Source organism: Danio rerio, chromosome 1 (assembly GCF_049306965.1).
Source record: "Danio rerio strain Tuebingen ecotype United States chromosome 1, GRCz12tu, whole genome shotgun sequence".
Classification (NCBI taxonomy): Eukaryota; Metazoa; Chordata; class Actinopteri; order Cypriniformes; family Danionidae; genus Danio; species Danio rerio.
This window is the reverse complement of record NC_133176.1, coordinates 51,162,535-51,178,019: the sequence shown is the minus strand read 5'-3', so window position 1 is coordinate 51,178,019 and position 15,485 is coordinate 51,162,535. Positions and strand designations below refer to the sequence as shown.

The following is a 15,485-nucleotide window of genomic DNA, read 5'->3' as shown; positions in this document are numbered from 1 at the left end:
GGTTTATTATTTTTACTTATTTGATTTATTATTATCTTATTTCCACAATTTTGTCAACTAACTAACTAACTAACTAACTAACTAACTAACTAGCCAACAAACTAGCCAACTACTCTTTTAAATATTAAATATTATAATATATAATCATAACAAACTTGCAGAATAAAAAAATAAATAATTATATATATATATATATATATATATATATATATATATATATATATATATATATATATATATATATATATATATATATATATATATATATAATGTTTAACATAGCAAGGACATTTTCACAGTATGTCTGATAATTTATTTTTTCTTCTTCTTCTGGAGAAAGTCTTATTTGTTTTATTTCAGCTAGAATAAAAGCATTTTTAATGTTTTTAAAATAATTTTAAGGTCAAAATTATTAGCCCCTTTACGCTATATTTTTTGATAGTCTACAGAACCATCCATCATTATACAATTAACTTGTCTAATTACCCTAACCTGCCTAGTTAACATAATTAACCTTTAACCTAATTAAGCCTTTAAATGTCACTTTAAGCTTGATAGAAGTGTCTAGAAAAATATCTAGTCAAATATTATTTACTTTTATCATGGCAAAGATTAAATAAATCAGTTATTAGAAATGTGTTATTAAAACTATTATGTTTATAAATGTGTAAAAAAAAAATTCTCTCCGTTAAACAGAAATCGGGGAAAAAAAATAAACAGGGGGCATATAATTCAAGGGGGCTAATAATTCTGACCTCAACTGTGTATATATATTAACTTCAATAAAATCAAACATAAAACATCAACTAAAACCCATTAAAATCTTAATAGCACAAAAATTGTGGGATAATTTCCAGGTTAATAACATCAGTTGTACATCACTCCACACAAACACACACACACACCTTATTCAGGATGTCCCTCTCCCGCACCAGTTCATCTATCGCCTTCTTGTCCGCATCAATCTGATTCTTTGAGGCCTCCATTTCTAAGAAAAACACAAAACAATACTCACTATTTTTAAGATCTTCCTTCAAAGCCAACACTAATTGTTACTTTTCTTTCTGAAAGGCTTCCACGCTAATAGGCTCGTTTTCATAAGCACTTTCAACAGTCTGTGAAGGACCGACGTAAAAATAATTACACAATTCAAAAAGCCCATTATACGGCTTGGCTGGCAGGAGAAAAGCAGGAACTGGGACAAAGCGAGAAACAGAAGCTGCGTTTTGGGGGTTTGCATGATTGGACATTGCAGGTCTGCGCTGTCATGTGAAATGGCCAATCCGTGTTTTATCCTGGGATGAACCCGGTCTCTTTCTGCTCCTGGGACGTCCAGCTCACTGACCCCGCTGTCACTGTCCATCTCATCAATCACCCAGCCAGGCCTGATCAACATGACAGCATCCATCAGCGCTGAAACCCTGATTAAGATGACAAGCGGGGCCTGACTCCATCCATCAGGCCCTCTGTCTGAAGCGGCCAATCAGAGGCTCAGGATTCTCATTAATATGAGGATTTCTGTATAAGTTACTGGCTGGATGACAGGTTCAGGTGTTTGTCAAACTAAGCTAGATTGGATTAAAGGCAGTTCGATAAATTAAAAGTGTGGAGTAAAGAGGTTTTGATGCCGCATCAATCTATTGGTAATGCATATATTGCACGTGTTTTTCAATTCCTGAGGTAATAATAGATGTGTTATATGATATGTTTGTGAGTGCATAACAGGACACCAGGGAAAACATGCTAGAGTCAGTGACAAAAAAAAAAAAAAAAACATTAGCAAGATAACCTGCTCAATTTGATAGAGATAAAACAAACACGCAAACAGACACACACACTTCAACAGGTTTTAAAGGCAGCACAGTGGCTCAGTGGTTAGCACTGTCACCTCACAGCAAGAAGGTTGGTGGTTTGAGTTTCTGGCTAGGCCATTTGCCATTTCTGTGTGGAGTTTACATGCTCTCCCTGTGTTCATGTGGGTTTCCTACGCTGGGACTCGAACTAGCGACCCCTTGCCGTGAGGCAACTGTGCTAACCACTGAGCCACCGTGTCGCCCCATGATAATGTACTGTTTGTTATTAATATTTACTCTGATTTATTTAAATGAGTGGTTACTATTTTCATCAGTTATTTATATTACATAATGCTTATAAAAGCTATTTCTTTTATATAATATCTATTGTAAATATACATATTTCAAGTTATGTTTTATCCTTATATTGTTCATAATGTATTTTAAAAAGCAGAAAGGAATTTCCAGAACTTTATGAAACACTCATTCATTCATTTTCTTTTCAGCTTGGTCCCTTGTTTAATCAGTGGTCCCACAGCAGAATGAACCGCCAACATATCCAGCATATGTTATACGCAGCGGATACCCTTCCAGCCACTAACCCATCACTGGGAAATATTATGAAACAACCACAATGAATGTTTACAATCACATATACTGGTCAAACAGATTTCTAGTCAACAACTCTTTCAAAGAAGTCCAAAGTATATGAACAGGTGTTGTGTTCCAACTGCTCTCAGACAAACCTCAGTGGATTACAGGCCAGATAGTCAATAATTGATGAGCATGATGGAAGTGTCTAGCTACAGTACACTGGCCCTGGGGTTTCTCTGAGCCCTGCTGTCTTTATGTGTGAAGGCAAGCCCGAGGTTAAGCACCAACACAGACCTCATCATTTAGCCAACGGTTTGATGCAAAGTGGCCAACTTTAAAGGAACACACTGCTTATTTTTTGCAAAAAGTCAATTTTACAAGATGGATTTCAACCTTTTTAATCCATTCAGCTGATCTCCAGGTCTGGCGGGAGCACTTTTAGCCTAGCTTAGCATAAAGAATTGAATCGGATTAGACCATTAGCATTTTGCTCAAAAAACAGTCTAGAAAGCTTGAATCTTCTGTAATAACATTGTGTATGATATTACGCAGCGCCTGAAAATAATCTCACTGTTAGATAACTAGGATTTGTATTACGCAAAAATGAAAAGATAGCTCTACATATCGACATAGAAAATAGCAACTTATCAATTTCCGGTTGTTTATAGTATGCAATGTTACATAGGAGTTAAGCTTTAATTAGAAAAATAACAGAAACCCTCTTTTTTTTTAGATGCTAATGGTCTAATACGATTCAATGATTTATGCTAAGCTAAGCTAAAAGTGCTCCCGCCAGACCCAAACATCGCCTGAATGGATTGAAAAATGGTAAAACTCAACTGTTTAACTCTAGGTGACTTGTAAACTGAACCTATATCCATAAAAAAGGTAGAGTGTTCATTTAAAGAGCAAGTCCCCTTAATGTGTGATGCCCTAACTAGACTGTCGGTTAACCATTACATATCTAGCTTATATCAGATTCTTGATGGTGAAACCATGCAGGAAGTCTCATGAGAAATATATCTACTCAAACTGACTAGACTGTTTCTGTTACATATCTACCAGACTCGTGGAAATGAAGCTATTGTGATATACTAGGGTGTCTCCTGAGAAACCTATCTTGAGATGCTCAGCTGAAGCTACAGACCACGAGCGTCATCAGAGTAATGGATGTCAGTGTTGGCGAGAGGTCACTGTAGTTGAAGGAAGAAAGAGGAGGTGAGCAGGTGTGGTGGACGCATGCAAGAGATGGATGACCAGAGAACAGATTTAGAACAACTGTCTGAGAATGAAATCCAGAGATATATGTTGGACTTTCAAGATACATGGATTTCAGCCACCATGAACAACGATTTTAATTATTTAATTAGGATAGTAAGGTTTGACTTTGCTTAGACAGTCTTGTCACTTAACAGAAATAATGTACAGTATACAATATAAAGTCATGGTGCAGTGGAAAAGGAATTAATATTGTGTTTGCCTCCCATGAGCTTGGACGACTGCATCCATACATCTCTGCAATGACTCAAATAACTTAATAAAGTCATCTGGAATGGCAAAGAAAGCGTTCTTGCAGGACTCCCAGAGTTCATCAAGATTCTTTGGATTCATCTTCAATGCCTCCTCCTTCATCTTACCCCAGACATGCTCAATAATGTTCATTTCTGGTGACTGAGCTGGCCAATTCTGGAGTACCCTGACCTCCTTTGCTTTGAGGAACTTTGATGTGGAGGCTGAAGTATGAGAAGGAGCACTATCCTACTGAAGAATTTGCCCTCTCCTGTGCTTTGTTATGTAATGGACAGCACAAATGTCTTGATACCTCAGCTTAAAATTGCTAGTGGTGCCCCTGTTCTATACACAAAGCTTTTAGAAGAGACACCCCATTTTTAGGGTCACGGTCCACAGATTTACAGCAAAATCCTCTCATGATCCTGTGAACATTTGTTTTTGGGACTGGTTTTTATTGATCATTCCATTTTGTGCCATTTGTTTCACCGTTTTATTGTTTCATTATATCACCCCGTACGGCCTTACAAAGCGCAAATAAACAGTCCGTTTTACGCCTGCAGATAAGCACACTGAGCTCTGAACATGAATCAGACACACAGACTGAGGTCACTTCATCACCCTGGAGTCCACTGCTGTGTGTGACTAGAAAATATTTGTAAAGGTGGAAAATGTAGGTATTAATTTGCAGGTTTGACATGAGCTACTGTGTTTGCATGACCAAAAGATTCACAGTGCAAGCATCGTTTAAGTGTGATCTACTTTTCTACAACCTAATGTAACCTAGCGGTCCTTTAAGCAGTAGAAAACTGATGAAACAAAATTGAAAAAAAATAAAATAGTATAAATAATAAAATAAAATAACTAAATAAAATAATAAAATAAAATAAATAATAAACTATTGAAATAAAATATTGACATAATATGTGGGTAGCACGTGGGTAGCACGTTCGCCTTACAGCAAGAAGGTCGCTGGGTCGCTGGTTCAATCCTCGGCTCAGTTGGCATTTCTGTGTGGAGTTTGCATGTTCTCCCAGCGTTTGTGTGGGTTTTCCTCCGGGTGCTCTGGTTTCCCCCACAGTCCAAAGACATGCAGCACAGGTGAATTGGGTAGGCTAAATTGTCCATAGTGTGTGTGTGTGTGTATGTGTGGATGTTTTCCAGAGATGGGGTGTGGCTGGAAGGGCATCCGCTGCGTAAAAACGTGCTGGATAAGTTGGCGGTTCATTCCGCTGTGGCGACCCCAGATTAATAAAGGGACTAAGCTGACAAGAAAATGAATGAATTAATAAAATAATACAATAAAACCAAATAAAATTAAATAAAATAATAATACACTAAAATAAATAATACAATAAAATAATAAAATAAATAAAATAATAAAATAAATAATAAAAAATAAAATAATAAAATTGAATATTTTCAATTAAATAAAAAATAAAATAAACTAAATTAAATGTAAAATATATTAATATTTTTATATTTTTAAATATATTTATTTGATTATATTTTAATTAAATGAAATATAACAAGTACAGTAATTTAAGTAAGGTACTGAATAGTTAGTCCAGCAAAGACTAAGTTTTTTGCCATAATCTCTTTGGCGACAGGTATATTGAAGCTATATTCAGCTAAATATATTTAAGGTCAAAGCAGTCAACACATTACCACAGCATTAAATGCTGTTAATTTAATTAGCAATATTCTATCATTAAATACCTGTGCATATTTTCATAATTATCGTATGAATTAATTAGCAGCATGAATAACACATCACTTGCAAATATACAGTTTATATTTTGGCAGATCACTCTGCTGTGGCGACCCTTGATACAGAAGAAAATAAGCAGAAGGAAAGTGAGTGAGTGAGTGAGTGAGTTTAAATTTAATTTCAGGCAATTTTATTTTACAGTTTTAGATCATTTTTGTTCTACTTTGCACATCTCAACATTACAATCAGCCAATCAGAATTAAGTGATTAGTTTACCCTATGTTCATTTTAGGTTTACGGTTAGGCTTATGTACTTCTACATGATTGTTATCCAGCTATTATTCCCCTATGATTTTGGGAATAATTTACAGTTATGGTTGGGTTGGAATAGGGAATAAGTATGGATTTCATTTTCTAACAAAAATGATGTTCCAGAATCAGCATATATGTTAATCCAGTATCGCATCGTAAGCGTAATAAGCGTTATTACACTTAATGTTGGCATTTTTTTTCTAAAACATTACTTTTTTTTTTGCTTTTTTTAGAAAATGATCCTTAATTTAAACATTTTTAGATATTTATTTAGATATTTTTAGATATAATTAAGTAAGAAAAGAAAAGAAAAGAAAGAAATATAAAGATGTTAAATATTCCCACTGAAACCACTGATGCCAAAGAGTGCAGTATTAAACAGTTTTTTTTTTTTAATTACTTTGTTACATGCTACTAGTGATCTTTATTTTTTCTGAAAGAGTGCATTTTCAAGTCTTATTTTGTTAAGTTTTTTTTTTCAAGTTGTCACCCTAATTGGAATGGTAATTGCTTTATGTGCCAAAAAAATTGTTTTTACAAAAATAAATAAATAAACCAACTATCTGATGCAGTAGTTACACATTTCACAATAAACTGCCTATTAAAACGGCCTTGTAGTTAGCTTTAAACAGCTTTTTTAAAAAGCTTGAATGTGGCACTACTTTAAATAATGAGAAATGTGTGCCTAGTTAACCACATGTTAGAACATATGCCATTAGCTAACAAATAAGAAGAAGAAAAATACCAAAGGGGCGGCATGGTGGCTCAGTGGCTAGCACTGTTGCCTCACAGCAAGAAGGTTGCTGATTCGAGTCCCGGCTGAGCCAGTTGGCATTTCTATTTGGAGTTTGCATGTTCTCCCCGTGTTGGCATGAGTTTCCTCTGGGTGCTCCGGTTTCCCCCACAGTCAAAAGACATGATATAAGTGAATTAGAGTTTAGAGTCTGAGCCAGCTGATATTTGCTGCCACTATCTGGGCCATAATCAAATATTTGTGTGTGTGTGTGTGTGTGTTCTGACATTAATTAATTAGCCCAATAGGTTGAAGAGCTATGCCTTAATTTTAAATGTTATTCAAATATTTTAGCAAAGTCGGCCAAAGCAACATTTGTGGGTCTACAAAGTAGCACAATTCGCATCGTGTGTCATGCAAAGCAACGCTCTAGCTCCTGCAACAGCATCTCCTCTTCTTGTACACATTCACATCGTACACACAATCAGATGGGAGGCAGCGCATATATAGCACAGAAACGGTGCATATAAATCAGTGGATCTGATCGATGCATTCATTGGGTGAAATTGCTACTTTTTACTATCATTCTATGTGTTTTGGTCATATATCAATGCACTGTCACTTTAATTAGCAGCAAAAATAAACTAGTTAGTAAACTAATATGCCGCCTTCAGTGTCCTCTTTTGTTACCAGTGTTGGGGAAAGTTACTTTAGAAAGTAATGCATTATAATATTGAGTTACTCTCCAAAAAAGTGTTTTACTTAGTTACTTTTTATGGAAAGTAATGCACCATATTACTTTTGAGCTACTTTTGAGCTACTTTTTCTTAACTGGTTAAAGTTTGATCTCTTTCAGAACTTGCTCAGAATCTTAATACTTTATATTACAAAATGTAGCCGCTTCTACAATAGACAGTGGCTGCATCTCCTCAACAATAAAAGCAATAACCTTTTTTTTTGAGTAAATTTTTTTTTTTACCTGGAGAACGTAACCATGAACTTGAGTTGGGGTGTGGGTGTAGTGCTTTGCATTCAGTTTTGTTTTTCTATTCATTGTCATGTTTCTTACAGTTGTCAAGAGTTTTACTTACACATAATCTACACCAAACAACAATCGACTTCTTTTCTTTGATGAGTTTAAAATGACAAGAATCTATTGCAAAAATCGAAGTCTCCGGCCTGATGATGCGCGATTTGTAAATGAATTGTGTGTTTTAACCTGATCTTTTAAGTGAACCAGTTAAAGTTCAAAAAATTGAATGAAGTTGTCGTGAAGCGGTTTGCATCTGTAGTACTAACATACCAGACACCCCCTTTGACTCGAAATAAACCAATATCTTGAGTTATTCAGTTACTAAAACAGTACACTGACTCATCTGCTGTGAAAAAAGAGACCTGATGATGATGATGATGAGTGCAATTCGACAGTTTGTTCCCTCGCAGCACACTATCACATTGAGTGTGTGATTCAATCTGACTAAGATCATCTTTATTCTGCAGTATATTTTGTAAAAGTCAATTAAGCATGGTAAAAAGTCATTTGCATTACCTTTTTTTAAAAAGTAACTCAAATAATATTCAATTTTTTAAAGGTAATTCTTTACTTTACTCTTTACTTTGGAAAAGTAATATTATTACGTAACGCACGTGATTTATAACAAGTTACCCCCAACACTGTTTGTTGTGATCCATTTTTAATAAACAAGCAATGAAGTTTACATGCTTCGTCTTTGTTGTGTTATTTATTAAGATATTTCTAAACTAATTTCTGTAGTTCAAACAACTCACAATTGTAGTTGAGAACGTCTGATAAATAAGGGACTAAGCTGAAGGAAAATGAATGAATGAATGAATAATAACCAAAGAGAATATCAAATGACATAGTCTAATTTCAATAGAAAGAGAGAAATACAGTACATACATGATGAGTCAGTTGTGTATAAAAAGACACAAGCTAAAGCTAAGAGGCAAACTGTAGAAAGTACTATTTATCTTTCCTAAACCCTGCAATCTAGGTATTCAAATCAGCGGGGAAGAACAGCAGAAGGACAGGACAGTATGTGCCTGCAGAAATGAAAAATCAGAGACGTGTAGAGGACAGTAAAGGGGTCGAATGAAAAGAAAAAAAAGAGTACAAATTAAATTAGATGTATTCATTGTTTGAACGTAATTACTCTCAGCTCTATCTCCCCTCGAAACGTATTACCTGTGTTTATAAAGAAAAGAAAAAGAAAGAGAAATGAGGGCTTTTGAGAAGATGGGGATTAGAAAAAGTCTTCACTGAAGTCCTCTTGAGGTTTTTTTTCCTCAAAAACGCATCTTAATTTAGATTTGCATGTCAGTTTTTATATCTCTTTGTCCGAGCCACACAAGGGCTCCAATCAAAGCTGTAAAAAATAATAGACTAGTGTACTGAATTGGTGCTAGATTTCCTTTGAAAAACTTTTCTCGGTAATATTGCAAAAATTACAATAAAATACTTAAAGCACAGTGTAAAAAGAAATATGTTAATTAGCAGTTTCTGTATTTTGTGATTCACAAGTGTTTTCTATTTATTTATGGTTGTGGATTGCATGATGGGAGCTTTAGTTCTGCTCTGTCAACTTCAGTTATTTAAAATTCAACTCTACAGTTTAATGTAAAAAGTGACTTTTACTGACATTTTAGTAATTTGAAATAATGTAATGTATAAGAAATAATTTATAGATAAATACATCTGTAAAATGAAAAAAAAAGTACAGCTTATTATAAGTAGTTTATTATTTTTGTACTGTAATATACACAACTCAGGCTCATTATGGATACGTACACCTATATCCAATTCTGGAGATCATGAAATATGTCCTAGGAGGTATGTTTTTTTTTTGTTTTTTGCTTTTTCAGTTTTTGTTTTCACAAATTTACCAGAGGCTGCAGTGTACACTTTTTCAGATCTCAAATTTCTCTTGTGAGTGCCTGCTTTTCTCGAGTATATCCACAAGAGGCCACTGTCGACTGACTGACTGATCGACTGACCGACCCCACCCACCCCCTTCGCTAAACCCAACCGATAGTGTTTTCAAAAGCACTAATTAACCCGATCACCCCCTTCCCTAAACCCACCGGTAGTACTTTAAAAAGCAATCCAAAAAAAAAAAAACTCATTGCCACCTGATTTTTACCACACTTTCAGCTCTTACCATGTTTTAACTGTGTTATTAACTTGTTTATTTTATTTTTTGCCTTTCATTTTTGTTTTACCTGCTCTCTGGAACAGTTTTTCGACGGACTTAAACTCCGTTGTCGCAGTCAACACCTTTCTGCATCTCGAGTCTGCCGGCGTCCGCAGCAAGCCACTGGGCAATCGGGTAACAGTTTACTGGTAGCAGTAAAGCTGTCCACACAGAGGTTAGCGGTAAGTGCAAAAAGAAACAGAAGCTGTTGGCGACGTTATACCGCCCCATATGGTTTGTTTTAAAGATGAAATGCAATTTTTTAGGATGATATGTATTTCCGGCAACATATTTGGCGCTCTCTAGAAATATTTACGAGGTTACGTTTTCACAATGAGCCTGTGTTAAATTTACAACACCAAACCAGACAATTTATAACTTTAACTAATAAAAATGTTAATAAAAGTCACTTCTTTAATTTTTTCAAGATCCCATAATGCAATTCAAAAGCATAAATAAAATGAGTAAATATAAAAATATGAATCACAAACTACAAAAACCTGCAAATTTTGTGGATAATTTTACAGTGTAGATGTGAACCAGCATTTATTTTTAAACCATACTGCATTTTAGCTTTAAAAAATCATTTTGTTCTTTTTAGTCACTATTACTTGACATATTTATCATATTTATGATCATGTGTTAATGTATTTGTATTAGTGGTGTCAAACTGAAAAAGTAAATTGTTTTTAATAATAATAATAATAATAATAATAATAATAATAATAATAATAATAATAATAGGCGATGCAGTGGTGCAGTAGGTAGTGCTGTTGCCTCACAGCAAGAAAGTCGCTGGGTCGCTGGTTTGAACCTTGGCTCAGTTGCCGTTTCTGTGTGGAGTTTGAATGTTCTCACTGCGTTCGCGTGGGTTTCCTCCGGGTGCTTCGGTTTCCCCCAAAGTCCAAAGACATGCAGTACAGGTGAATTGAATAAGCTAAATTGTCCGTGTGTTTATATATGTGTGTGTGGATGTGGATGCGTAAAAACGCGCTGGGTAAGTTGGCGGTTCATTCCGCTATGGTGATCCCGGATTAATAAAGGGACTAAGGCGGCAAGAAAATGAATGAATGAATGAATGAATAATAATAATAATAAGTATGCTTATATTTACATGTGTGTGCTGGGCTCATTGTTTTTCATATTTATGCAAATACAAACATACTGTAGATATATGAGAAAATGTATATTTCTATTTAAATTTAAAAATGAAATATTTACATCTTATACAAATTATACATAAAAATCTCACACTTGTGAATGTATTCTCCTTACAGAATTGTTATATTTAAAAAAGATGAAGCAGATATTGCAGTATAAAGTTATTGGTTAGACAGTGGCAGTGTTTTGCTTTTAATGCACATAATGTTAGCATAACTAACAACAATCTTGGGAGCTGACTGAACTGTCTGCAGAATAAAAAGATTGCCAGTATGCGATTCATGTATTTGATTTGGCGTGCTTAACATGCAACGCACTAATGACTCGCACTGACATTCAAAATCAAGCTTCAACATAACACCACATGACAATTGTAAAGGGCAACACATACAACAACCCACCTTCCATTAATTATTATGAATTCAGCAAAATGTTGCATAGTAATAAGTGATGACCGACTTCATGGCTTACTGAAATTCTAGTCATATATACGGCCACATGAAATCTGTGCACACAGAAATCAACAACTCAGGCTTGTACTGAAAATGTACTCCTATATACATTTTTGGAGAGCATCAAATACATCCAAGGAGCTACTTTTTAGTTTTTTCATGAATCCACCCGTTTTGAGATCTCAAATTTCTCTTGTGAGTGCCATTCATGCCTTCTGTTCTCGCGTAAATCCAGAAAAAGAAAAGCCCTTGCCTGATTTTTACCACATTTTCAGATTTTACCACACTCTCACTCTGTTATTTACTTGTTTATTTTGTTTTTTGGCTTCTGTTTTTGTCTAACCCGCTTCCTGGAACCGTTCTTGAACCCTGTCGTCGGAGTCAGACTCCTCTCTGCATCTCATGTCTGCCGACCTATGAAGCGAGCTGCTGGACAAACTGGTAACAGCAGGAAAGTGCTACACAATTCAAGATCTCCAGAATATAGGGCTACGTTTTAAGAATGAGCCTACGTTGGAAATCCACAGATTTTTAGCCCATCATTAAGTCTATTTATGTACTTATGTCTTTTTTAATTTCTATTTATTTCAGTAATTTTGCTAAATAATGTTTATAAGATTTATTTACAATAAATATTGTAAAAGAATAGTTTCTTGCTTTTAGTAGATATATTATATGAGAAACTTGCTTTGTTTACCAAACAAGTGGATCTAATAGGATTTGCATTTAATCTTGAATAAAAGGTTTTTTTTAATATTTTAGGATTTTCTCAAAATATTCGGCATAAATCTGTTGATTTTTCTGCGCAGAAATAGCAAAAAAATGTCATAAAAAGGTCATTTTCCACCCATTCTATGAACAAACAAACATGTTAAATCAGAGGTGGAGTATTTTCTGTACAGTAAGTATGCAAAGCCTTGAACAACACTGCAGTAAGTACATTTATTAATACATTTTGTAACTTTAGTAAGGCACTGCAGTTTGTGTTTTTTGCACTCCTTAATTAAAGCTTTCAGAATGCTTTAATCTCTCTTGATATGCTCAGCCGGTCTCTCAGACACATACATGCATCTAAACACGCAAGTTTCATGTACAAACACACAATTATACTAGGCGCAGCATTGTATTAGATTTTAGCAAATATGAACAAAACACCTCCACCTTCCAAAGAGAAACAGTCACCAGCAGGCGTTGAGTCCTCCGCTTCAGAACTGGCCACTACTGAGAATGAAGCTGGGCTTCCCTATACTGGTAATGCATTTACTGATTAATAGAATTTTCCTGAGTAGAATTTCAAATTTAACCACAGCTAGTCATGGCATTCTGTTTTCTGGGACGTGCATTTCTAAAGGCCACATCTGTACAGTCGCTGGCCTTAAACACACCGTCACCTTGGAATTATAAGGTTTTATTTATGAGATTGAGCTTCAAAGTTTTTGCATTCCAAAGCAAACAGTATGTTTGTAACATTTTTTTTTTTTTAATAAAAGGTCTTAAATGTACACAACTTTTAAAAAAACATGCCATAATGTAAATAAGTTGTCATGTAATAAGAATATTTCAATAACTCAATTTTGACAAAAAAGTTAGATAGAACCTAATAATTCTAAATGTGACTATAGTGGATGCACAGATTTTGATATCAATGCTAAAACGATATAATGTGCAGCCCTAAACAGACGCATTTGATATATGCATTTACAGGCTTTTATCGGGAAATAGCACACGCTAGATTGTCAGAACTGACCAATCAGAATGAAATGAAATACTGTGGGATGAAAGATTTGACTATAGCAGCATAAAGGTTGTGTAATATATAACGTAACATAATATATAATGTAAAATTATAACATAATCAGCGCTTGACATTAACACCCGACAACCCGCCAAATGCTTATAGATTTCACCTGTGGCTGGTTAGTGAGACACCCTTACTAGCCTCTTTGGCTGGTTGAAAAGAATTTTTAAATTGCCAATGTGGCCTTGTCATTAAAGATTAGAATTATAGTTTAAGACTGTTTGTCAATATGCGCGCAAATGTGATCTTAGAATCGAGAAGCAGCATGACTGATAAGTGTTCGTGCGAGCAAAATAAAGCAGGTGAATACCGAATGAGAGAATGATCATGCGCATGGAGTTCCTTGCTCACCGATGACAGTGTCGTGCGCACAGCTGATTTGATCAGCGCGAGTGCTTAAAAGCTCCCTTGTCCCGTTCCATGGCTGAAAACGCAACTGGTATGTTCTCTTTGAAATAGACTGAAAAAAGTGGTGCTCGTGCAACCACAGTCCTTCTGCTTGCAAGAGCTTGAGATTTTTTGTAGGCAGCAACGGTTGCCGTTTCCGCTTTAACCATTCTTTGAACGCATTATTAATATGCTTAACATTAACGTAATGTTTTGCCCCGGCTTTCTTTTGCTTAATGTGGTTTAATTATCATCCTTTACAATAACATTGCTCTAGGAGATTAACTATTCTATTTATCTAAAGTTAACTGATGATCTGCAAGCTTCAGCCTGGACAGGATACTGTGTGTAGTTTTAGATAAGTGAGAATAATTTTATTATTTGTTTTTTAAGAACATTTGTGTTTTTACACATTATTTAAAATTTGTGGCAGGGAAATAATTAGTTTGGTGTGGCCAGAGAAAAAAAAAGTAAATCCTTAGTGTTGAGTCCTAAAAAGTGAATATAAAATGTGAAATGTGAAATAAAACTAATTGCAATGCGACACTGAAAACCCATTGGCTCATGTTCATTGAGCAAGCTAACAACACACAAAAAAAACTTAAATTAATGAGGAGGCATAAAGACATAACACAGTATCTATATCAAGTAATTTAGCATGCCAAAGTCAAATTCATGCATATTAAATATATTTTCCCAATAACAACATTGTGGCTAGTGAAAATGGCGAGTGGCTAGTAACGTTGGAAAACTACTAGCCACAGTGGCTGGTGATCAAAGCCCTGAACATAATATATGTTCATACCAGAAACCCCCTTTGACTCCAAATAAACCAATACCTTGAGTTATTCAGTTACTAAAACAGTACACAAACTCATCTGCTGTGAAAAAAGAGACCTGATATATGTGTATAATATATATTCATGTATAGTTATCTATATAAAATGTAAAAAAACAAGCATTTTACTACATTGACATTTATATTTATACAGCTTTAAATAAAACATTTATGGCATTAGTTCAGTTAGGTTTAACAGTGTGTGTGTGTGTGTGTGTGTGTGTGTGTGTGTGTGTGTGTGTGTGTGTGTGTGTGTGTGTGTGTGTGTGTGTGTGTGTGTGTGTGTGTGTGTGTGCATTCTTGCCTCTCTCTAGTCCAGTGATTTGATTCTTGAGTGTTTCTCTCTGATTCTCCACCTCTGCTTTCTGCTCCTCCATCTGTCTGAGTCTCCTCTGCGCCCCCTCTCTCAGTCTGGTAAGTTTAGTGATCTCCTGTTTCAGCTGACTTACTTCCTCTTCCTTCATCTGAAGCACACAACACATGAGTCATTTATGCGTGTGTGTGTGTGTGTATTAATACAATTGAAGCCCACACTAGTCACATTTAGTCAAGTAAAACCTAAACACATCACACTTCAAATCTATACATTACTGTTCAAAACAATTTTTTAAATTATTATTATTATTATTATACAGAAGAAAAAAATATTAAAACATAAATGTGCCAAGATAATATTATACTTTAATTATTTTTTTAAATGCAATATATTCCTGTGATGCAAAGCTGATTTTTCAGGATCATTATTCAAGTTTTTATTGTGACATGATACTTCAAATATGCTAATTCTGTGCTTTTTCACATTTATTATAATTATCAGTGTTGAAACTTGAATACTTTTTAAATTACATTACAGTTTTTCACAGTGGCTTTGGCGCATTTCTCACTACACTATTTACATTTGCACAACAGGTAATGCATTTCTCAAAACAATTAGTCATTTGAGCACATCATAAGAGCAGTTTCTCATTCCTTCCAACAAAATGCA

General features: G+C 34.8%; 1 protein-coding gene across 1 annotated transcript in view; it reads right to left on the bottom strand.

The window, feature by feature from the left end:
• Positions 1–15,485, bottom strand: part of cfap58 (cilia and flagella associated protein 58) — a 184,668-nt gene that overhangs the window by 145,973 nt on the left and 23,210 nt on the right. The window contains 2 exon segments of the mRNA NM_001077556.3: positions 906–988; positions 14,805–14,964. Coding sequence (NP_001071024.3) covers positions 906–988; positions 14,805–14,964 — 243 coding nt within the window.